The sequence below is a fragment of the Apium graveolens genome, chromosome 9 (assembly GCF_009905375.1).
Source record: "Apium graveolens cultivar Ventura chromosome 9, ASM990537v1, whole genome shotgun sequence".
Lineage (NCBI taxonomy): Eukaryota > Viridiplantae > Streptophyta > Magnoliopsida > Apiales > Apiaceae > Apium > Apium graveolens.
Genome location: NC_133655.1, coordinates 235949417 through 235975406, shown reverse-complemented (window position 1 = coordinate 235975406; position 25990 = coordinate 235949417). Strand labels below are relative to the sequence as shown.

General features: G+C 34.4%; 2 protein-coding genes across 2 annotated transcripts; one reads left to right on the top strand and one right to left on the bottom strand.

The window, feature by feature from the left end:
• The first annotated feature begins 229 nt into the window (after window positions 1-229).
• Window positions 230-2483, top strand: LOC141684707 (uncharacterized). Its single transcript, XM_074489790.1, has 2 exons — window positions 230-328; window positions 1229-2483. The coding sequence occupies exon 2, from the start codon at window positions 1298-1300 to the stop codon at window positions 2126-2128; it is 831 nt and encodes a 276-aa protein (XP_074345891.1). The 5' UTR covers window positions 230-328; window positions 1229-1297; the 3' UTR covers window positions 2129-2483.
• Window positions 2484-3401: 918 nt separating this feature from the next.
• On the bottom strand, window positions 3402-21424 carry LOC141684645 (uncharacterized). The gene is made up of 26 exons (XM_074489716.1): window positions 21105-21424; window positions 20585-20693; window positions 18119-18469; window positions 17109-17260; window positions 16634-16867; window positions 16003-16112; window positions 15815-15892; window positions 15627-15733; window positions 14519-14613; window positions 14332-14447; window positions 14051-14154; window positions 13898-13975; window positions 13705-13783; window positions 13414-13582; window positions 12703-12773; window positions 10937-11017; window positions 10763-10833; window positions 9247-9343; window positions 9107-9166; window positions 7350-7404; window positions 6862-7265; window positions 5635-6783; window positions 4951-5463; window positions 4295-4867; window positions 4140-4198; window positions 3402-3962 (listed from the first exon to the last, which is right to left on the bottom strand). Exons 3-26 carry the CDS (start codon window positions 18463-18465, stop codon window positions 3767-3769), a joined length of 4998 nt encoding a protein of 1665 aa, XP_074345817.1. The 5' UTR covers window positions 18466-18469; window positions 20585-20693; window positions 21105-21424; the 3' UTR covers window positions 3402-3766.
• Between the last annotated feature and the right edge of the window lie 4566 nt (window positions 21425-25990).

Below are 25990 nucleotides of genomic sequence, written 5' to 3'. Positions count from 1 at the left end.
TAGTTGTTTAAATTATTTTTGTGTAAATGAGAGGTATGTTTGATAAATTATATTGAAATAATTTTTTGAAGAATTAGTTCAATATAATTTATCAAACATACCTCTCATTCATATGGAAATAATTAAAATAATTTTTTGTAATTTGTAAATGAGCGGTATGTTTGATAAATTAGTAGTAATTAGAAAGTTAAAAACAACTTTTTTCAATAAAAATAAAATAAAATGTGTGTATAAAGACCTAATATAGCTGTCTCTATATCTGTATCTATCTAGGGTTTATAGATCTGATTTCTGAGATTATGCGCGTTTCTCCACCCCTCACTTCTCGGTAACTTTTTTTTATCTCTTGTTTCCTTTTCTTAATCTGATTGTTTCTAATTTCATCTGCGAATTGTAGTTCTTAATTTGCGATACATTGAATCTAATCTGATCTATTACGATTAATTGCTTTTTTTTAGTTAAATCGATTTGAAATTGAAGATAGTATTAATTTACGCGCTCATCGGATGTAGAGACGCTTCGTTTGCCGATAATAATTTGGTTATGTCTGTCTGTGTAGTTATATAAGTAAGGAAACTGCGTGTGGGTTGGGATGGAAGTTATGGTTTCGATGCTAGGTTTTATTGGAAAGTAAGGCGATTAGTTGAATTCTTCGATTTTTTGTCGTGAATTGAGGTTTTAGATATTGATTTTGTAAGGTTATGAAAGTAGTTGATCGATACGGAACGCCTTTCTCTAGGATTTTTTTATCGGAATAGTAGGGAATAGTAGTACGTGGAAGCAGAGAAATGTAATAGAAAGGGGAAATTCGTAAAATTCATTATGAAGAATGAGGGTTTTTTTTGAATTAAGCAGTAGTCTGAACTGAAATCAGGTGCTTTACATTTACTTACCTTTTATTGCATTTTATAGTGAAAGTGAATTTAAATTTTACTTGCTTTACCTGTGTTGTCGTTCCCATTTAAAACATGAGGCTGTGATATGAAAAGTTAATCATTGATTCATTTCACTCCATTTTTATATGCTCTCCTCCCTATTTAAAAGTCTGACAATGGTGCAAGTCTAAAACTTCGGCGTTGTAGGATTTGGATGGCTTTACCTTGTCTTGGACCTAATTTTACGTCTGGTTCTTTTAAGTTTCAGTTTACTTCTCCTTGAATTTTTATGGAGTACTTTGATAATTTAAACACGTGAAATTTGTTACTGACTTTTATCATTACATTATCAGGATTTAGGAGGAAACAAGTGGAAATCTTTCCTTTGGAGTAAATTTACTGTGTGTTGAGCAGAAGCAAATATGTCTTCTAGTAAGAAAGAAGAGGCAGGTGGTCAGGATGCTGCCGAAAGAATCAAGGCTGCAGCTATGTCAGCTGCAAAAGGGCTAAGTCGTGCTCAGGCTGAGCGCGCAGCAGAAGCTGCGGCTCGAAATGTAAATGCTTATGGACAGAAGGAAGAAGGACCTAGTAGATGGCAGGAAAGGAAAGAAGCAAAGAGGCAGATGTATCTCATGAGTACTGAGAAGCAAGTTAGATTAGGTGAAAGGAAAGACGTTAAGAAGGCAATCTCTACCGTTGCTGGGGCGGCTGCTCAATGTCAGAAGTGTTTCGCAACCGATCATTGGACTTATGAGTGCAAAAATGAAAGAGTTTACATCTCACGACCTTCTCGAACCCAACAACTTAAAAATCCGAAATTGCAAATGAAGCCTTCCACTTACGATCTGGATAACCCAGATATTGTGAATGAGGTAGAACCTGAAAAGCATTCTAAGAAAAGCAAAACCAAAGCCAAAACCAAGAACAAAAGGAAGAGTAAAAGGAAGCACAAGTCGGACACTGAATCAGGTACAGATAGTGATGCTTCAGTTTTTGAATCTGGTTCATCATCGGATGCATCCGATAGATCTTCTGGAGAGAGTGAATCAAGCTACAGTTCATCCACTGATTCAGAGGAAGAAAGGAGGAGGAGAAGGAAGAAGAACAAGAAGAAGAAGCAGCAGCAGAGGAAAAGGAGATACAAAAAGCATAGCTCAACTTCTGAGTCTTCTGATTCAGATTCTGATTCTGAATCAGACTCTGATTCTGAGGATAGAAGTAGCCGAAAGAAGAGGAGCAGCAAAAGGCGTTAAAAAGGTCAACACAGACTAGGGACCAGCTTTCGGCAAATTTCATATATTAAGATGTGTATTTGCTTTTGGTATTATATTGATGCTACTAGTAGTAATCAGTAGTGGTGGAAACCTTGTTTCATGAGAACATTGGTGGTTAGAAAACTATCCTCCAAATTATAATTTGCAAAGTGTCCTTTCAGGTGTACGTCTTCTCTAAAGAAGTGAACTCAGATAAGTTATGTGAGACATTTTCATTACAACTTCTGAGAACTTGAGAAATCTTTTACTGTTGAAGTGTGTACTTGTCAAATTTCTTGTAATATTTATTAACTTGTCAGTGAAAAACATTGTCAATCTTTTTATTGATGTATTATTTGTTAAGCTTCAGATTATTGGAGGAATGATTGCAACACGTTCATGAATAAAAGAACTAGGTGCAGTTGTGCACATATGTGTATATGCTACAGCAATCTATGTTTTAGGTGAACGTCTATCTCGTTAACTTTCCGGGCAGAATTAACTTTTAGGCAGTGACCGCTGACGAGATAGCAGCTCAAACTGTCGGATGCATAGAAGTAAACAATTTTTAGCAGAGTTCAAAGAAAAGTTTTAATTGAATTTGGTATGATTCTACGTTCTGGTTAACTCCTCACAGAGATCAATTTGTTCGACTTCCCAAGTTTTATTGCAATCAGGGTGCGATGCTGAGCTTCATATTCTGGCTTTCAAGAGATCAGAACATATTATCTACCTTGTGGCAAAAATAGTTAGGTGTTATATTTCAAAAAGTAATCCATCACAAAAAATGGACACTGTAGCTACAACTTTCCGGAGAAGTTGAGACATAATAGTTAGTAAGCAACTCTAATAAATTATTTAAGAACCTAAACTAAAATTAATCTAGAGTTTCAACAGCATCCTAATACTTACTTAAAAAGTTGACATCATCCACTCATACCTTATTTATAAGTAGCCATTAGTGATTGCTTATCTTTACTTTTAATAATAATAAATTCATTTTTCTCTCCTCCATATCAAATGCATAACTAGATTTTAAATATAATAATAAAATATTACTAAAATACACTTATAATAAATGTTGTTGGAATTGACTTACAAGTAAATATCCTAAAACACTAGGATTCATTTCTGTAATAATATTTTGAAGGAACATATCTGAACTCGGTTGGAGTTGCTTTCAACATAATAAATCTTGATAGAACAACTATGTGAGATATTTTTTTGTATGCCCTACAATTATTTTATGAGAAGAGAGTAAGAGACAGAGAAATACAACAAAAAGATATTTGAATTTTTAAACAAGATCCAAACCACAATGACTTGAAGAAAGAAAGGAAAAATATTCCAGACTACAATGATTGTACACAGCGTCCTTGCTGTAGTACTGCTTTCCCATTCCAAAAAGGACATACTCTATTGGATCCTAAAAAGTTAAAGTACAAACCTGCCTACTTGACCTGCCTTTGATATAATGCTCTGTTTTCTAAATAAGGGTCCGAAATGATCAAACTAGTTTTGCTGACTAGATCATTAATTTCTACTTCTAAAACTAAGATGGACGACAATGGTAAAAGGAAGAAGAAAAAAGGTCAAAATTCTACCACGTTAAATTTGTACAAAATTATATACACTCAACTACAAAGAAGACAGCGCCTTAGTAAACCATTCTGATAAACGTTTCATTTTCGCCAATAAATCAACATTCTTTCCAAAGTATGATTCAGCATTTGCCAGAACTACTGCAATGTCATGCTTTACTGCCTCCACGCTTCTGTAGTAGTTGTTCTCTAATCTCAACTGGATGACCTCAAGAGATAGCGGAACAGGAAACCTGTATGATTTTGATCGATCAAGATACAATAATCTTATCTGAAACTTATTTATGACGGAAATTTGTCTATAGTAAGATTAATAGTATACAAAAATCTTAGCTACATTTTTTCTGAAGTACATCATTTAACACCGCCTGAATTGCAAGTAATATGAGTTGTGCAATGTCAGAACTTACCTGTTAACAAATGTCAACTTCTGAGAAACTTCTCTTAGTTTATGAACACCATAAGAATCCTGTAGAACAAGAAAGAAAGATTAGAAGTTAAATATTGTTCTGTCTCATCGGTCTACAGTGCACATAAGGAGATGCATATACACACTAAAGTTCACCTGGCCTTTGTTCCCTAATCGTTCCAGCTTGGCGAAAGCACGAAGCATTTTATCTCTGATCAAATCGTCAATATGAGGCTGCTCCCATTTTGTATCGGCATCATAAAGTTCCCACGGACTATGCCCATGTGTTTCAGTGGGTTCAGTCTTATACTGCACCATATACCTATCCCATGGACTATCAGGATATTCAGAAGATTTAGGTTTTATGGTCAGAATCCTGCCTTCCCACCAACTCCCATCTTCCTCACCATCATTCTTCCACCAGACCTGGCACTTATCACGACAAGTCCAGTTTCTCTCTATAGCAGCATCATATCTAGATCTTTCAACAAGGAAGTCTGGAAAACCAGTCACCTCAGGAAGCGTCAGTTTAAAAGATTTTCCAAGTACACTAGAAGTTGGATCTACAAACTGTAGAGTCATTTTACAGCAGCTTTCACCAGAACCCGAAAGGGCAGAATACTCGAGATCTTCGACCTTGCAAAATTCCACAGCTCTGATGTCGCCTTTGAGAACCTTCCAAGGGGCTCTCTCTTTTGAATAACTTTGATTTATATATTCCTCATGTCCCTGAAAAATTTATAAGCTAAGTTTAGTAATAGTTAGTGTAACATCATATGTAACATACTAGATACATCAGAAACAACTGATACCTGTCTGAGGTACACAACCTCATCACACAGTTGGGGAATGTATCGGGATCCCTCTTCATGTGTCGTCAACATCAGCCATGAATTGTTTGCTGATAGGTGTTGTTTATTTTTATCTAAAGAACTCGTTTCATGATGGGTGAAATTGGTTCTCTTGTTTCTAGTAGACCTCAATCCAACTGTGACCTTTGAAGTCAACTTCCAATCGTGAACAGAGAGCTGGTCACGACCATTTGTAATCAATGTGTCTTCTGACCCATTATCAGCTTCCCTGTAATGCCCATTTCCCCCAACCTTAGTTAGATCACTTGCAATTGACCTAGGTCCCATGGACCGTGTTCTACGCATTCCATCCGATGCAGCTACAGTTTCATCTTCATAAGGCTTGCCTGCATTTGAAGTGCTTGCGTCCATCCCTCCACTATTTCCGTCTAAATTACTTCTACCTCTAGCTGACTTTGACCTTCTATAAACAGCAGCATACCTCTTGTCTTCTGACTTGAACTTTGGGGGATCCTGCAATACAGACCCTGAATTAGCACCAATTAAAGAATCTTCTGATACACCATTGAGGCCTGCCCGCTCAGAAGGCCTTTTGTATCCATCAGTGCCCTTATTTTTTGACTTCTGTTCAATGTCTAAAGAGCTTGCTAACAAATTATGTTCATTGTCACAAGATTCTTTTACCTGAGACTTCATTTTCATCTTATCAGAACTTTGATTTTCACATGGCAGGGTTCCAAATCCTACTGATAGCTTTCTTGGAGTTTCTGTGAATTCTTCTTTTCGCTCAGGAAGTTTACCAGTCCCAATCTCACATGGTATAGAAGGTGTAGCTTGGTCATCAACCTCCTGAAATTCCTGCGATTCATCATGAGTGTTGCAACAGTCCATGTTGAGTTGATCCCTGTTATTTATAACATTGTCCGATGTCTTGGTAATTTTAGACTCTGCGTGATGCAAGTCTGACATATCCCTACCCTCAATGTGGGTGACTGACTTTTCTGCTATTGCACCCAAGTCATCTGGTATAAAACTCCCATTAATGAAATTCTCAGTCTTGTTATGACCATCGAGGCCGGAAGCGGTTCCTGCAGATGTACCTGATGGCAACAGGTCTCCCATTCTCACACGTTTGGATGTACGACTCTTGACCCCTCCCCATCGAACATTCCCGCCAGTGCATTCTTCAAGGAGATTAAAAGTGTGTTTATGCTTTGAATGCTGATCATTTTCATTTGTTTTAACATTGTTAGAATATATAATATTAGAAGGGCACCGCAGCTTCAGAGAGTGGCTTCTGCCCAATCTATCTTCTTCATGAGGAGCTGGAGATGATGAGCATGCTATATCAGGTTGGCTGACGCATTTAAGAACCATGTTCTCCAAACCAGGTTTGTTTGTATTTCGATTTGGCAACTTGAGAACAAGCTTTTTCCTGCTTCCAGCAGATTCAGGACATGTACGGACCCTTTCCAAGTTTTCATAGCCATCTACTGATATACCTTTAGATTGCGGATTTCCGTCACTTTCATCAGATTCTTCACTCACATTGTTTGAATTTGGCAGCATGGATTCACTATCAGATAAATCACTTATAGAGCCCTCCTCAACTTCCCTGTCTGTAGGCGTTCCAGTAATTTGGGAAAGGAAATTAAGAGCATTAAGTGCAGCAGCTCTTTGTGGTCTTAAAATCTTTGCAGACAGAATCTTCTTCCTTGATGCTTTAGGATCATGCCTTGATGTTCTACTTCGGCTGTTTTTGAATGAATCATCATCATACTCATCCAGATTCTTCCTCTTAACGCGTCTCCCAGAGAATGTCATGACCTCAACCTGCAGAACAACACAATATCAAAGCATGTTTCTTTTACAAAACACGATTGAAATATTCGAGAAAAGAACATTATTAACCTCTGTCTTCTGTTTTTTTCTTTTTGATCTCCTCCGCACATCTTCATTTGTGTTCTCAGCTTCACTGTCTTCTGTACTATATTCTTGGCCACCAGAAGAATGAGAACCAAGACTTCCTTGCTCCCTGCCAGAAGAATTCTCATCTGGTACATTATATTCTGAATCATTATCATCACTTTGTACTTCATTTTCCGGTTCCCAATCCATGGCATCTAATAATAATACTGGAAGAGGATCAATCACTATATCCAAATCTGCTATTGGGAGCATCTGGTACTCTTGGTCAAGACTAATATCAGCACCAACAGCAAATCTCACAGAAGATGGGCGCCATTCAATACCTAAAGCTCCTAATCGCCGCGCTTGATACATGCTCTGATAGGGCTCTGGGTATGGAATCATGGCTAGGTATTCCAACATTCAATGATTAGATGACAGGAGCAGTAGAAATATAGTAGCCGAACTTAGAAATAAGAACTACTAAAAACCTGAATCACAAAGGAGATCCTGTATATTTCTTCTATATGGAGGAAGTTGAGTTTCCTGCATTAAGAATAATGTAAAAAAAAAAATTGCTTGCCCTTGATCTTGAATTTAGAAGTTGGAACAAAGTAAATAGTGTCAGACATCACACACATGCACAATTAATCAAATACTGCACATAATTCTTCATCCATATATTCTTCTGCAAGTGTTTTCAAACCATGTACATCATCCTATCCTAAGAAAATAACATTAAAACAGAATGTAGAAACACAATGGGGACTGACACCAATTAGGAGACCTGCTAGAAAATTTTTACTGGTTTAATATTGTTCCTATATTATAATGTATGCAGACAAAGTTGTAACAACAACTAATCTAGGTCCATTGACATTCTCGTAATTCATTCACACAAACCATTATGAAAATTTAAAGCAAAAGTTAGGATATTTAATAGAACAGAGGAGCATGTTCGAAAGTGTTGTTATTAATCGGACACCAAACATTAATACCCATGTTATAAGTTATACCCTGAGACCTTAAGGTCAATGCCAACAGTGTTGAGTCCCTATGTATACAAGAAATTTAAGATTAGTCATCATTTCTCTTTTGCACTAGTTTCCAAGAGTACATTGCAAATGACTTGAAAACCCAACTTCAGAGTATTGCATAAAGAAGTTCTTAATAAACATTTTAGTAAAGAAGGTTATCAATAATTTTTAAAAAAAAATAATATATAGAATTGTTAGACTAAAAAAGACAGTTGTACACAGGAATACACTCTGCATTTTCAGTATTTGTAGAAATACTTGAAGTAAAGATGATGTTAATACTTGACGAGTTCCAGATCCCTTTAGTAAACAAAACAAAACTTTAGTACGATATGATTACAAGATTTGCCAATATGCTGGAAAAATAGGAAACTTGGTGATCATACACTATTGTATTATATAGCTAGTATCGTTGTTTGGTTCATTTCTTTGTCGGTGTTTTGAAAGTGCAAACTCACAAAAAAGTGCAATGGTTAGCTGAAAGGCAGCGGCAACCGATCGCAAAGAAAAGAACTGATGAATTTTTTTTATATATTTGATAGTTAACTATAAAATAGGTGTTGTCTTAGATTTTCAAGTTGAAAGAAGTGATTTTACGTTAGTAACAAACTAACAATAGTGCTAGTCAACCCCAAAAACTTGCAAGAGTAATTTTTAAAACTGAAAGACAAAGGCCCCTAATTAAAAACAAATACCCATAAGTAGAACCTTAATTTTTCCATCTTAAAACATCTTAACACTTCCATAAGTAGAACTTTAATTTCTAAAACTGAAAGGCAGAGGCCACTCATGGAGCTTGATTAACCATTTTGAAGATCGTTTATGATCGTGCTAAACCATTTTTAAGTGTCTGAGTTGTTGGACGTGGTTGATTAATGTCTAATGACAATGACCTATTTCAATTATGTTCGAGACAAATCACAATTTTAACTAAAACAATGCAAATCAAAGCCTGTGTAAATACGAAATATCTATCCCTAGGTCCGATTATCTTGTGGCTGATTTTCTTTTGTCGCGTAACTTGGATATCTGACAAACATACTAATTAAATTTTTGCATGTTTGTTATTCATCTTAATTTTTGATTGAAAGACTAAAAAAGAGTATTCAGTATTGTGTATAACAGTATTTACGAGTGTACAGTACAAAAAAATAAGTACGATAATAGAGGATGAAAAGTAAAACAATAAATGATACGGAAAAGTCATGAACCTGGTCGAGGACATTTCCATGTGTATCTTGAACAAGAGGTCGATAATCCCCAAGAAAAAACTGTTTCAAGCATGCATGTCAGTCCAAAGGAGATCCAGTTTTAGACCTAAGAACTGATTTTGCTGACAATTAAAAATTACCTGATCATATTTTGCATCTTTCTGGGACTCCCCTTGACCGGTGTTCAATATATACAACTGACCAACATCATCTGAAAGTATAATTGACGTCCCATCTCTAGAATACAAATACAAACTTAATGATGTAAACAAACAATAAGAAATCAACAAAAGAAGAAAGATAAAGAGGCAAAGTCCAACTTATTTATATTTTACCAAAAATATATGAAGAGAGTCATCACATTCTCGGCAAAGATACAAGAAAGGAAAGAGTTAGCACAAAGTGACCTTGAACATGATGCGGTAAAGCAAGATTCAAAATATTTATTCACTTAAAGAGGTTAGAAATTGGAGCGCAAGACAGTAACAGCAAGTCCAACAGGTGCCCTATATGATGCCCTAAATCAAAATATAGGGCATTTGACCAAAAAAATAGTTCCAACATTGTCCTAGTGATGCCTTATATCACTAGGACAACCTACTTGAGCCTTATTTTTAAGCCACATCTTCCCTTGTCCTAACTTATAATTTACAATAAATTTTCATGAACACTCTCTTTCTCTCTATTATTTATTATATTTTAATGATGAAAGGGATTTTTAATAATAAAATATTGAATATATAGTAAGAATAAGGCACATTGTTGGAGATGAATTTACTTAAACATGTCCTAAGTTACTAGGACATAATATTTTATACTATTATATATAAGGCTTGAACTAGGACATTGTTGGACTTGCTCTAAGACATGTTTGTATTTACTCCAATTGTCATATCTATTCCAAAAGTTCCTTCAAAAGATAATTATTCCTAATAAAAGTACTTTAATTGAAGTTATAATTTTAATCTAGGATTATCTTTCTTTGAACCTTGGCATGGCCTTCTATCATAAGTAATACATATCTAGTCAAGATCTTTGAATCTGTCCTACATAAATAATTACATAAGGGACAAAGGTCACAAAAATTATATCGGGGAACGGTTAGCGACAAAAAATGGATCAAGAAAATGCACTTATTCATCATTCTTGTGTTTCAAGAACTGACTTGATGAGACATCAGATCCCATTTTGTATACGAAGTTAAGTATCAGACTCGTGAATATAAATAATGTTAAATCAATATCCATGCCTTTAAATTCTAATACAAAACAATGTAAAACTAGATAATTAGTGAGTACTAAAGGACTTGCTGACAAATGTTTGGCAGGTTTAAATGTTGATGGTCAAGATGATACACAAGCTCTTCTGTCCTGATAAATATTGATCTTAGATATACTCAGTACTCTTTGTTTTAAATAGACCAGCATTTTTTTCACATAGAAAATAAGCTACACTGCTTATAATCACTTTTCAGTTTGCAGAATCTTAATCAAGAATGTTTTGACATTGTCATAGTTACATCGCAGAAAAATATATAGATATAGTCATATAGAGCTAGTTCAGTGCATGTCTTCTATAAATTGTAAGATAAACATATTTTTAAAGTTATTTAATTCAACAGCATGGCCTGCCACAATTTGGGCTATATCAACTTACGATGAAAATTTTCCGTCAACTAACTTCCAGCGTCCCATTTCATATATCTGAATAGGTATTCCTTCCCATATCTGTAAGCATATAGAGAGGAAATAGAAATTTAAACAAAGAGGATAACTGAAACGAGTTCAACAGAAACAGTAGCCAAAAAGTCCTTGAAAGCTTGAAACTCACATCCCAGACAATAGTTTTTCCATCATATCCAGCGCTCATGGCTATTCGAGGATTAAAGGGATGAACATCAAGAACATAAGTCTACAAAAAAGACCGAAAACTGTCAGTGGCCTTGTAAAAAACGTGTTAGTTTGTACCATACATAAAGAGGAAGAAAAATAAGTACCTGGATTAAACAAATGTTTATCATAAAATATATATTATGGAATGCTTGCTCAGATGTCATGTCAGAGCAAGACGATTTACAAGGCTTAATGTTTGCATTGAGGTTCTAAAGAAGAATATGGTTTAATTCTTATATAAGTTACCCACTAGTAACAATTCATGTGCAGATACTTTGCAGTTTGCGGCCTGAAAGTAAATTATGATATACCTAAAGAAAGTTTTTTCACCAGTTTTTGTTGCAACACTACATGAATAAGCCATAGGGCTCGTTTGTTTGTTGCAATACAATGTGAATAAGCCGTAGGGCTTTTCTCTTTGCCATGGTTATTGGGATGGTTTTTATATCAAGATTACCATAGTATTATCAATGTGTTGCATTTGGAACAAACTAAATTCTGTGTGTAATTTAGATAAGCTGCGATTGGAATATGATTACAAGTGGGGACAAGATTGTACGTCTTTTGGCATCTGGAGCCAAAAGTGTACAAAATAATCTGAACAAAAATAACTACAATAATTTACAACTATGTAGCTGTCCATCCAATTTCGTGATGGAGTTTAGGCCACTGATCCTGACAGTTGTAGGTTTAACTGGAATCGAGTAACTATCACACAGAATTGTATCGATAGATGTAATAGGTTGTAATACTTATAAAACTTGCTTTAACTTTTATTTGCAATTTATCCCTGATCGTTTTCTAGGCTATCTTAGCAATTTCAGTAGCATTGGTGTAATTGTGTAACTTTACCGGGCCATGTAAATATAGATACATACATTTTGAAGGTTACATACAAGGACCTAAAAAATTAAATATCTTAAACTTCCAAGAGTACCCTTAGGCATGATCCACAGAATGCAAAGACAACCTTAGTGTATTCAGATGAAGAAACTCATTTAACATGAAACTCGTTAAGAAAAAACAGAATAAGATCGTACCTTCAATCTAAAGTATTTAACTTAAGCTTGATTTAAAAAATAAAAATAAATTACATTTCTAAAAGAAATAGATTACATTAAGCCTGCATAAGTACTTCCGTAACACGTAAGTGAACTAACCTTAATGGGTAAACAGGTATATATGCATTAAGGTTTTGAAGTTAATTTCTTTACATAATATCCTTCTATAAAATAATTGGTAAACATCTTATAAGGTAAGGTCCTTTGCAGGATATTTTAAGCAATTTTTATACATCCACACAATCATAATTTGTATATAGGATTTTTTATTTGCTCAGATATTATTAGCATGCATTAATGTGGCAAATAAGCTAATCATCTAAGCTTTCAGCAAACAGATGAGCTGATGTATTTCACTGTTTGCAAGCAGCTCGGCTATCAGACGAGTTTTATATGGCAGTCCTACAAAGGCTCGGATCATTTTCTATAACTGATAAAAATGGTTAGCACGAAGAGAAGTACTAGCACATTCACAGCAGTAACTCCTACAGTCGAGATAGTGTAGAAGTACGTTCAACTATGTACAAATGATAATTCTGACAAAAGAGTAAAGTAATAAATTATGAGCTACTATAATTCCCATAATACACATAACAAAAAATATAATTAAATATACATCCCATATCTAAGAATAACGGCTTACAGCATCTGTATGGCCTGTCAAAGAATGTACTAGGCTACCATCAACGGCATTCCAGACGCATATTCTGTGATCTACAAAATTAGAAAACAATTTCTTAAAGCAAAATATTGAGGATTACAGATGTCATATAAGATCCAAGAACATGAAAAGCTAAGAATGGAAAAGAGGAGAGACGTGAAGACAGCTGCAGAGGCAGCAATTAAATTTCATAAAAACAACAATATCCGTCTTTAGTCAAGAGACTGAAGGGCCTTGCACAGAATGCAAATTATTCAAAAACCCAGTTATCTGATGGCAATAAACTCAAAGCCTCTTGTTAAAGATATTTTATCCTCTTAGTGTAATGTCCTTTAACCATGTGATTCTGAGAGAGCATAATTAACCATTGGCCTTCTAACATGGTACCAGAGCTTTTTTACACAAAGGTCTCAACTTCAACGCTTTGGTACCCTCAGAATTTTCACAATGTATAGACACATTAACTAATTGTTGTCGCTTAGTAGGTTATGGATATCCAAACCTGACCTTAATGGTATTCTTGTGAGGAGAGTGCCAAAGATATATATATATATATATATATATATATATGATTATCAATCCTACAGTTTTTTCTAGAAACCTAACAGTTTTAAAAGAGATATTTGTCTATATCTTTTCACAACTGGAGTATGACACTGTATCGTTTTCTCTTATATACTTAAAGTAATTTACCCATAATCGCTGCCAGGACAAACCGATTGTCTAGGCTCCAGGAAATCATGTTAACACCACGTGGAGTTGGAAGAATTCTTTGACGGGGACCTCCTCGAGGAGGTTGAGGAGGCATAGGAGGTGGAGGAACTTTTAGATGATATGCCTTTGTCCAGCGTCCTGCCTTTCCCTGAATTAAGGTTACATTTATCATTTCTATTAAAAAAACTATTGAGATGCAAACATTACTTGGATAAAACTAAAATTGAAGGCAAGGCAGATATTAACGGTAGCAAAAGTAACTAAGCATACATGTGATCTACGTGATCTTGGAATCCATATTATTGCACTCCCATCCCGTGAACAGGTAACAATGTTGTCATGCGTAAACCTAGAACATATTCACAAAATGGATAGTAAGCAGACCCACCGAGACTGCAATTGGGAGGATAAACAGTGAAAATGAATATAGATAGGGATGTGTGAGAATGATAAACAAACACACCATGTGTTCTTGAACTTTGGGATATTTTCTTCCTTGTGCCCATCAGACACAGACAACCTAGACGTCACCGTACAACCGCTATATTGCAAGGAAAACAACATTGATCATCAAGAAAACGTGATGAATAGAATTTGAAGATAGAGATAGACTAACCTGAACTGGACGTAATTGACATCGTCATCATGCCCAGCTAATAAATCCATCTCATAGTTTGGTTGCTCTTGGTCATCTGTGTTTGGTTTACAAGCATTCCAGACCTGCAGGTAATGAGGTTTCCATTATCTGTTTTAAACTTTTAATTTTTTTGATCTCATCAAACTAGTACAAACATATAAACCATGGAAAGAATTTAAGATTAACGTAAAGTTTAAAATAAGGAAAGTTACAGATATATTCAGTGCACAATTTTAAGTCCAAGGGCATAACAGATGTACCCTTGCAAACGTGTCTGAGCTGCCAGTTACAAAAAACGTCCCATTTGAATTGAATGCACAACAGAAAATCTGGTACTTCGTTTGAGCTGTACTTGATGACTGACCACCATTTTTACCTAATACGAACATGAATACCTTACATAAACAATGCTATGTATCAGAAATAAGTACACCAAACAAGACTAACCAGCAACGGAATCTTGAGGTCGTGCGACATATATCCTTGGACTGAAATTGGAGTGTCTGGCATCCCAAATCCTACAAGTTCCGTCATCACATGTCCTACATGAAACACAAAGATATGAGACAATAAAAAAATATCACAAGCAAACTTTAACAGATGATGGTAAACATTAAAGCTGAAAATTATGACAGATGCAATCATACAGGCATTTGTTAACTTATATTTTTTTTAAATGATACTATTCAAAGATGTGCACATAGGGGGGAAACTTAAATACACATGCCCACGAAAGAGAGCAAACATAATACAACAAATGGATATAAACCGAGCAAAATACAGTATGTAAATTATCAAGGCGTAAGTGAAATACTACAATTACTAAGTATGTTAAAAAACATATATTTTGCATACTAAACCAAGATAACAGAGCTTTTCGCATAATAATAAATTAAGCCTTATATACAAACTTTGTTTTAGGCCAGTCATTACAAACAGGATGAATATTAGACCCCATATAATTAACACAAATGTGTCAACAGATATTTTTAATTAAAGGAAATCCTTTACAACGCGGGAGAAAAAGAACAATCAAAATGTTCACAAGCAAAACAAGAACTTTTAGTTTGAGTACTTAATAGCATTGATATAGAAACACTCACTATTGTCACGATCCTGAGTCAATTTCTTTACATGTTTAACTGTCCTCCTTGAAAAAGACAAACCCGTCTATTACACTTCATTAAAATCCAAAAGGCCTTTTAAGTTTCAAAGGTATGTCACCAATATTATATTTTATAATCTTGTTTTTTTTTGCTAATTTATTTTATAATAATATTCTTACGGACCATGAAATTCCAGATCATATACATACAGAGAGAGAGGTAGAGAGGGATAGAGAGAGAATGTACTGCAGTGAAGATAAAATTATTTGCTAAGCTTACTTCAATATGATGTGAAGAAGATGGTGGAAACACCGAAACAGGATAAAGGGTGACAATTTTCAACAGCCACATTGTTTGTAATTAGCATTTAGCATAGAAGGTGCCGTTGTTCCTAGGGTTGCCAAAGCGACTTATAGAAACCCAAATAGTGACACAAAAAATCAACTTACGATAATAGCTGGAATGGAGAGCTTGGTCTGGGACTAAATGCAATGGACGTAACTACGCCGGTATGACCACGCAAGACAGATATTGGCAGCCCATCAGGTAAACGCCACTGTTAGGCGAATAAGAGTTGAAGTCAGGTAAAAGGCACTCAACGATTAAATATGAACTGTTAATGAGAAAGGAATCTTACAACTCGTATGACGAAGTCATTTGAAGAAGAGGCTACCAAGGTGTTATTGAAGCTCACAGCCAGGTCAGTAATGTCACCCTTTCAAGGAATGTACATTAGATATTTGCGAACAAAAAGAATTAAATTATTAAGAAATCACTGGTGTTGGTTCCAGCTACATGCGCATATAACGGAACAGTTGAACTCACTTCATGTCCACGACAGCTAGCTAAGCAATAAGCAGTGTCCATTGACCAAATCTTCACAAGACGGTCATCTGAACCAGTAATAACATATCTTCCTGTACGATCGAAAATAGCTGCATATAATGAAAAATAATTATAATCCAATCCATTAAAATAGTTAATTATGGTGCATCGCAAGCTGATTTATAGTTTGAACATGCAAAAGGACAACACAAGATGATATTTTTGGCAATATGGCCAGTCAGAGGTTGGTTAAGCAAATTAATTGCTCAAAGAAAATTTAAAATACAACTCCAGATTATAAAAGCTTTAGAAACAAATCTGGTTACAATTAAAAATGAACGACATTGTAATAGAACTTGAAACATATTCGAAACTCCTGAGAAAATTGAAGTCAAATTTCTCTCATCAACTTGTAATAATAATAACATGTTGTATAAGGGTGAATTTAAAACACCCTTGTACACAACACAATTTTTAGTAATAACCATCAGCCCAAGAGTAACAATTTATTAGACAAAATTTACCAGTAAGCATACTAGACAAAATTTTAATAATATACCTACAGAAACTTACATCATGTAAGAAGGTTGTAGTGAATTTAATTAAAAAAAGAAGAATACAAGGTCCATACCACAATAAACAGCATTCCGATGTCCCCTAAGTTTTTTAATATTTTGCATTTTCTGCACCATGGTACAAGGTTTTGCGATGGCATAACATGCAGCACGAATTGAAGGTGCACGGTGATGTCTTGAAAAGCCACCACCAATTTCTCTCAAACTGAGCCCACGCACCTGATCAGCTTGTATATGAGGCCAACGCATGTATTTGGGAGGAGGCTTACCACTGCTTCTAAATTGCTCGCCTGTGTGTAGAGAGAGGTAGAGATCATATTAAGCATACACATTTGAAATCTCTTTGCAACTTAGGAATAGGCTGTATGATCTACAACCTATATACCCGTAACGAAAATAAGGTATAACTAAAACACAATATGCATTTTCTCTTGGAAAGTCCAACAGAGCAATCTTGCCAGATGCATGGACCAATTATAACTACAAATATGTCACATTTTCAAACACTGAAATGCAAAACAGTTCACATACTGCTAAGAAGTGAGAAGGAACCAGTTCCCAAAAGAGTAGGTACAGCAGCTGCATTCAAGGCATTCCCATTGACCATACCCTGCGGCGCAGCTGCTCCAAGCATGAGTTGCTTTAGAAGCTTTACCAGGTGATCCTTTTCAATGTGAGGATACCTAAACAAAAAACATTTATATGGGAAAATACTGAATCTGGGATACTCTTTGCGACCAAAAACAAAGAGAGGTACTTATTGAACAGCTACATTGAGTACTATTTTATAGAAGTGAAATTAACCGTCCACTCATCTGTATAGCCGGGGTTCATGATTCATAACTATCTGTGTCTGCATTTGTGTAATTTATATTTCTAGCACCGCAGATTAGTTCAATATATAACTACTACATATGCAGAAGATATAGCCAAGTTGCAGAAGCAGCTACATCAACATTAACTTATAAGTGTTGCATTGATTGTTATTTGTCAACAATCCAGTTGTCTGTAATATATTACCAGGGTGCATGATTCATAACCATTAGTCTTCATACCCGTGCATTTGATATTTCCCTCTGGAGTCTAGTTTAATATACACTACTAGCTACCACATATGACATATATACAAGATACAGCCAAGTTGCACAAAGGGCATGTTCCATGTGCATCATTTCTCTCTTCAATAACATTACATTTACTGTTTAATGACCCTCTACTTGTGGTCCCACCAGACCCAAATATTATTATAGCGAGTGATATTTCTACAATTCAATTATGAACTTGTTAAAATTTAAAATATTGCAACAAATTTAGTCACTTCAAAACCTATTTCATTCTTCATCACATTTGTGGGGGAACTTGGGACTTGGTAATTTGCAACAAATCCTCTTAAAATGATCAGAAGCCAATGGCCCCAAAAACAGTGCAAAGTGTACAACTAGTACTAGAGTTCACATTGTAAGTATCAACCTTACTCTAATATACACATTAGATTTTATAAGAAAAAAAATAAAGAGAATTAAACTGATAAGTTTATATACCTCTCCACCAACTTGTTGTAACTTAACGGGAATGAAGAACCATCATCATTTTCATCCCCACTGACCACCCCTGTCCTTGAATACCAAGCGTGATATCGTCTAGGTAAAAGTTGATGTTCAAGCAATTCATTCCAGAATTGCCCATACGTTCTTTGGCAGGGCCCAGCAGATAAAAAATGCATGATAAGGAAATAGACCTCCCTCAGATCAATATCCACATCAGGCTCCATCTTGCTTCCTTCTGTAACTGCAGACTGAGCTTTCTCATTTGATTTACGAGAAAACCTCAAAGATTTCATATTCGGGGAGGGTGCATCAGCAGAAGGGGAATACTTCTGCAGAGCCATTTCTCTGCAATTTAACACAATAAGATGAGTAGTCAGAGACTAAAACCCGATATTACGTTAAAACAACATGCAAAAAATAGAGATATATGGATAGACACACATACTAAAAACCCCGACCATACATACGCTTGCATGTAAACAGCAACATAGAACAACCCCAGCTTATAATGAATTGACTTGATGAACATGCAGCTCTTCAGGAATTTAATTCCTCGGTTACATGGAAACAAAGAATCTCAACAAATAATACTCTCGAGTGACTTCTGATATTTCACCAAAATGCAAGTAATTCTTATTAATTCTAATTTAAAATTTTGACATATGTATTGTAATACATTGGTCCAGAAAGACTAGAGGGACATAATAATCAATACTGCATTATACATGATAGAGGACATAGTGGTTCACATTAAGTGCCATGTTTAATGACAATATCCCTACAAAGTTAGAGTGTAACCGGACAGAGGTAAAGCCAATTCTTCATTTTATCCTGAAGCAGAGAATATTAATGGTGTGCAGTGACACGAGGTCAGATAAGGTTGATCATAAGAAATTTTGGCAAATGGATATGTTGACACTAATTGAGAAGATGAGGAATCCTAACATGAGAATTCGGATGACATTGACCATTTCACAATAGGTTAATGACCTAATTAACCTAGCCAGGCCCCTAGGTTCACCTAGTGATAGAAGAGTAGGAGCTGGAACTTGAAAGAGTGGAGGCTAAATGTGCTGGTTAAGAACAACGGTGATGCCCTTAAAAAATATAGGGTGAGAGAAGAAAAAAACATGACGGTGTAATGTTTGACAAGTCGACCATCAAAGCAATCACGTCCTCCAACACCTTTTACAACTATAAACACAACACAACAAGGACCTGTAAATGATCTAACTTATGAAAAGGAATAAGCTAGGTACGCATGTGAAGTAATTTGAAGGAGACTGAAGGATATAAGGGTTCCAGGGAAGTATGTAAGAGCAGTGCAATATATTTACTCATTAGTAAGAACATGTGTTATGATGACAGAAAAATAATATAGATGGGTTAAACACTAGGAAATTATCTAGGTTATCCGTTCAATTAGAGATAAATACATGTTAATGACAATACAGAAAATATATTAGATGGGCTGAATAGAGAGGTGGAGATATGGCTCCGAAACCATAAATCCAAACCAATCCAAAACAAAAACTTAAATTTTGGTTTAATAAAAAATCACAGTTTCATAAATGGTTTGAATTGGATTGAGATCACGTGTTATCTACTAAAATATGGATATATATATGTGATATCCATATTACCCAAAAGTAGTACTAATGTGTATTCTTTTAATACACTTTTGATCTCCTAAATCTGGTCGTCGGCGTAGAAATTTGAAAAAGACGAGGGATCGTATATATTTGGAACTATGTGTATGTATTATCCACCACTCTCTAATCTGTGGATTGTGAGGGACCCACCTTGAGTCTATACTGCCTATCCGCATTAATTAGCATTCCCTACTATAAAGTGATACGCCCAGAAATATCATTATTCAAATTAAGATTTAAAAGATAACATATAAATAGAAATTTAAAGACAAAGCGGAAATAAATAGAAAATTAAAGACAGAGTGGAAATGTTAGACAATTACTTTTTTACTTATAAGTTCGGACAAATATTTAATAACAAAATAAGTGCCAATTACCATGCATAAAATTGCCAAAAAGAAATTCAAATAATCTAAAATATCTATTGTAATGTATACAAACACATACACCTTTAAGCTTATATCTCATCTAACACGCCCTTGATGTAAGGGTTGTCATTCATTGTCATGAGAGGCAACTACTAGTTCAGCTTGATGCAACCACAATCCTCTAACAAAGCATGCAAGAAACATGTATATTGACATAAATGAATGCCATAACTATACTTTCTAGCTTTAGTTCTACAAGGCGTAAACCGCACTACCTTGATTCCAAGCTAGGGGAAGAAAACATCTACCCTGGATCAAAGCTACTAATGCTTCAAATTAAAGAACTAGATATAAAACTAGCTTACCTTTATGCTCTAAACGGTTAATTAGATAGACAGAATAATAAAAAAGGATAACAACACTTAGGAGGAACAGCTTACCTTTATGCTCTAAAACGGTTAATTAGATAGACAATCACCAATTTAGTAAAATCAAGCCTCGAGGTTCCAAAACTGTGGCCCTCCCCAGCCATACAATTGCATATTTAATCTGCAAAACTCAACCAAATCATAAAATTCAAGGATCCCCGCAATTTCAACTGCCGCGAAATATATGCACATATACAAACTAATTGCATACTAATCAAGGAATATAAAAAATCACAACCCTAAATCAATTGCCGGACAAATCACTATTAATTCCAACAAATTAATTAATTAACTAATCGAGAAACTGCCAACAATTTTCTCAGTTTCGACATACAAGTAATATCAAGAAATATCGAAAATTACATAAAAATTCCACACATACAGTTCACTGCTGCCACAGATATAGAGTGATCATACAAACATATAAATAATAAAAACACGCATATCAACTACAACAAACACATTCAAATTCATACAAACAACATGCAAAAAACCCTATTAATTTACGCAATGAAAAGAGTGTAAAAAATACCGGAATTATGTAATTGCCCTCGCAGCTTAATGTAATAGTGAAATTAAAGATCCGAGCGAGATGATTTGGAGAATTTATCAAACGAATTGGTGAGGATTTGTATGTAACAGTGATGAATTGCACAATGGAGATACAATTGTGCGAAATTCTCATGTGCTGAAGGGAGCTCTCTGTGTATGTGTATTATATGTGTGTATTTTTATGTTTTTGGTTTGTTTCAAGAGAGTTGGAGAGAGAGACAGAGCGAGACAGAGAGAGAGAGAGACCCAAGATGAGACGGAGAGAGAAGAGAGAGCAAAAGGAGAGTTTATAATCTTTATGCCCACTCTTTGTATTTATTTGCGTGAACAATAACAAGATATATATTTATTTATTAATATTTTAAATTAATTTAAATTAATTGACAAAATCGGGAGTTCTCGTACATTTAAATATAACCACTTTTTTAGTCTCTGTCACTACTTTTTTTTTTCTCGTTTATTTTAGTTGCCTAAATGCTTAGTGTTTATTGGATAGAGTATCGTAGAAAACGCAGGACATAGCTAAATGAACTATAGCATCTACTATTCAAACTAGTAATATGTCCGTGCTACGCATCCGATTTATGTCATTTTGTTAATTTTAACTACAAAAAATATTAATTAATTTTTTTTTTCTTTTTTTGAAAATTCCTTGCAATACCTATATAATTTATGTTTTATTTTGGATAGATGCAAATTTGCATGTTTATAATTATTGAGTTCCGATTTCTTTATGATCAAAATAAGACTTCAAGTTTATACTTAAAAAAATTATTTGAAAAAAGTTTTATTGACTTTTGTTTAGACTTCACTCGAAATAAAAATAAAATTGCAAGTAAGATATAACTTATAGATAAAGTGCTAAATAAATAATTAAAATATGAGTAGGTGTTATCAGTAATAAAAATGTATATTCAAGAGTGTGTAGTACCTTTTAGGTTGTTTAGAGACAGAGCTCCTGAATACAGTAGAACTCCAATTCCACTTTGCATGTCAACAACGGTAAAGTAAAATTCTAAAACTAATGACGTGAAGATAATAAGTTGCAGCAAATTTAATGTTTGTTTTTTTGGTTGTCGGAGGATGAGGATAGTATTTGACATTGTGATCATTTCATACCTATATTTTAGTTACTTGTATTCATCTATGCACTAATTTTTTTCCATATCTCTGAGGAATATATACATGTGGGATATGAACAAATTGTTTAGGCATCATTTATGTTTTTAACAGAGTATAATCTACTGGGAATTTGTCATCTACTATTATACTTGTTAATATTATTCTCTTGTGTTAAATTATGAGTCTAATAACTTAGCGTAGCAGTATAAGTTATCTAGATTCTTTGGATTCTTAACATGTTATGCCTATGTTATTATTAATACTAAAAAATATGGAGAACTTTGAGAAATCTTAAAACTGGAGAAGTACGATTAGAATTTGAGTTGTCATAACACAAATTGTCATAATACAAATTAGTAAGATAAAAATGAAAATGAAAAATATATCTGATTGACATATATAGTTCTAATACTTCATAGTAAAAATGAATGTGGAGTGAAGAAGTATAGTACTTCCATGACGTATTAGAAACCAAACCAATGTCATTGAAACGAAATGCAGGGTTGTTGATTACAATTATAAACCAAACCAAAGTACTGATGGAAATTAGAAATAACAGAAAGGAATTCAAACTTGATTGTCTTATCACATTATTTAACGCAAAATGAAATTATTCGAAACATCCATAAAGCTAGGAGACAGCAGGCCTGCAATGAAGTTATGCATACTGTTCATTTCTCCTGCAATATCAAAGAAAAAAACAACTATTTATTATATATAATTGATTAATGTTGTAGTAAAAGAATCATAGAACGTAAGTTATTCCAGGATATGTGAATAGAATGTTAAACAGTAGTGCAACATACAGTTTTAATCTTCTTCGAGGTTGACAGGGAAGATCCGGGAGTATCTCCACCGTTGGACAAATCAACCATGTTCTGGTGCACATAATTAAGTTTTGAGTGGTGTTAAACTTTCTATATAAATAATCTAAAATCTGATATGTAAGAATAGGAAAAACAGTCATCCATAATTAAGTATAAAGAATGTCAGTGAAAATAAATACGGATATGGTTAGTTTATAAAGTATTTGTAGCGTGAATGTCTTAATTCTGTGAAATTAGAAACAGTAGTTCCTCCATATGATGCATAAGATGGTGATGGGTTATTAAGATTTGATTTGTACGCATCAGTGACATCGAAAATTTTGCTCCTCAATTGAACATTATTATCATTTATGATAACATTGAACTTAAGTTCTTTTCCAGCGATATCTTTAAGCTTTTGAGGATATATATTGTTACTTTTGCTCTGAAAAATTATAGTGGTAATTAAGATAAATCATCAAAACAGCAACATAATTCATTTTTGTTAGTTTAATACCATTGGATTATCAGCAATCAACTTGGTAGCGGTTTTATTTTCCTATTTGGTTTTTGTCTTTTTTTATTCGGGTTTGGCTTTTAAATTTGTTTCCTGGAAGGATTCAGATATTGGCTAATTCAAGCTGATATTGGATTTCTCTTGGAATCCTATTGGGTTTGGGTTATTGTCTAAGCCTATAAATACCCCTCTCATGTAATCTTTTAAGAGAGATAATGGATGATATAAAACTTTTGTTTTGAGATAAACTATGAGTAGTTTTTCTTTCCTCTAAACTTCAATTACTGGATTGTTTTGAAGGTTAGATTCGAATTACTTAGTTTCTGGATTGATCTAAGCAATTTGAGATTCAAAGTTCACATTTCTGGATTGATCGTGTTCTTTTGAAATATCCTCTTCTTCTCTTATCCCTTTTTTTTCTTTCTTTGTGGTGCGATCCACATCAATTTGGTATCAAGAGCCAAAGTTTTTTCTCCAATTTCATAATTGATGGGAGAACTAGGTTTCAATTTTTTTACTTTTCACGAGTACTGTTCACGGGGTTACTGTTCATAGTTACTGTTCACGGTACTGTTCATCGGTACTGTTCACCAGATATTTTTTGTGTGTTTTTTCTTATGGCTTCAGATGAATTGCTCAGAAAATTACTTGTAAAATTGGATAAGATTGATAAACGTACTCAAAAGCCTGCTAATTCAACGGAATCAAGGTTTGATGCATTGGGTAAAATTTTAATTAAGGTGAAAGATAGTGATGAAGTCTATGATCCCGATATAGAGCTTGGTTATTTTACAGGTTTGGGTAACAAAGAAGATTTTGTTGAATGGGTTACACAAGTCGATAAGATTTCTGCTTATATAGGTTGGACTTAGATGAAAATATTCAAGATTGCAGCGCTTAAACTTATAAAGGAAGCAGGCTTGTGGTTTGATAATCTAAACGTAAAAAGAGTTAGATCTTGAAAAGAAAATATTATGACTTGGACATCTTTGAAGAAGAAACTTTGTACACAATATATTCCTTTGGATCATAAATTAGAATGCATAATGAAGATGACACCCATGTCCCAAGATACTATGAGTGTTTCTGAGTATGTTAGATATATTTGATAATGTCATGGCTAATATGATTTATGTTTAGTTTTCAGATCTTGCTTAAACAGGATAAATCAGTACTTACTGGAAGTCAGGACTTAAGGATATCGGTACTTATATTATCAGGAGATAATCATCAGAAGATGGATATCAGAACTTAAGTGCTGAAGGACGTTCAGATAAGGACAACAGCTGATTAAATGAAAGAAGATCGAGATAAACATAAGAAGAGATATGCATGAAGAAGGAGTTCTATGAAGAATAGAATACTTGAAAGAAAAGATATCTGATTGATATATTTTAGGAAGCAGAATTATATTTCATATCAATTAGCGATTATCTTGTAAATGTGTAGTATATAAATACAGACATAGGGTTTACACTATAAGTGTTATCATATTTTGAGAAGATTATTCATTGTAACCTTAGCAGCTCTCGTGATATTTGTTCATCACTGAGAGGTAACAGTTCCATACTGTAACAGAGTTTATTGTTTCAATAAAGTTTGTTTTCTGTTACTTGAGATATTAAAGTTCGATTTGATTGTACTTTACACTGTATTCACCCCCTCTACAGTGTGTGTGACCTAACAAGTGGTATCAGAGCCTATCTGTTAACGTACATACAGTTAAAGATCCAAACACAATCATGTCTGACACAAAAACTCCAACTAAGCCTACCAAAACTGAAGAACCTCCAAAGACACAAATTCAAAGTCGGTATGAAACCATCAGAGTTCTCATACTGAGACCATCTGAATATGCCATATGGAAGGTGAGGATGACCATATTTCTGGAAGCTACAGATCCAGAATATCTTGATAGAATCAAGGAAGGACCTCACAAACCAACCAAGCTTGCTGTTGCAGTTGCAGGTGAAGCAGCAAAGACTGTACCAAAGGAGAAGAGTGATTATACTGCTGAAGATATCGCATCAATTGCTAAGGATGCTAAGGTACGACACTTACTGCATAGTGCCATTGATAATGTAATGTCAAACAGGGTAATTAACTGCAAGACTGCAAAGGAGATATGGGATGCTCTGGAAACAAGGTGTCAGGGAACTGATACAATTAAGAAGAACATGAAGACAATACTCACTCAAGAGTATGAACACTTTGACTCAAAGGCTAATGAGTCATTGATTGATTTATATGATAGATTTGTCAAACTCTTGAATGATCTGTCACTGGTTAATAAGGAGTATGATCTTGAAGATTTAAACCTTAAATTCATGTTAGCTCTTCCTGAATGTTGGGATTTGAAGGCAACAACAATAAGAGATAACTACAGTCTTGATGAAACAACTCTTGATGAAATTTATGGAA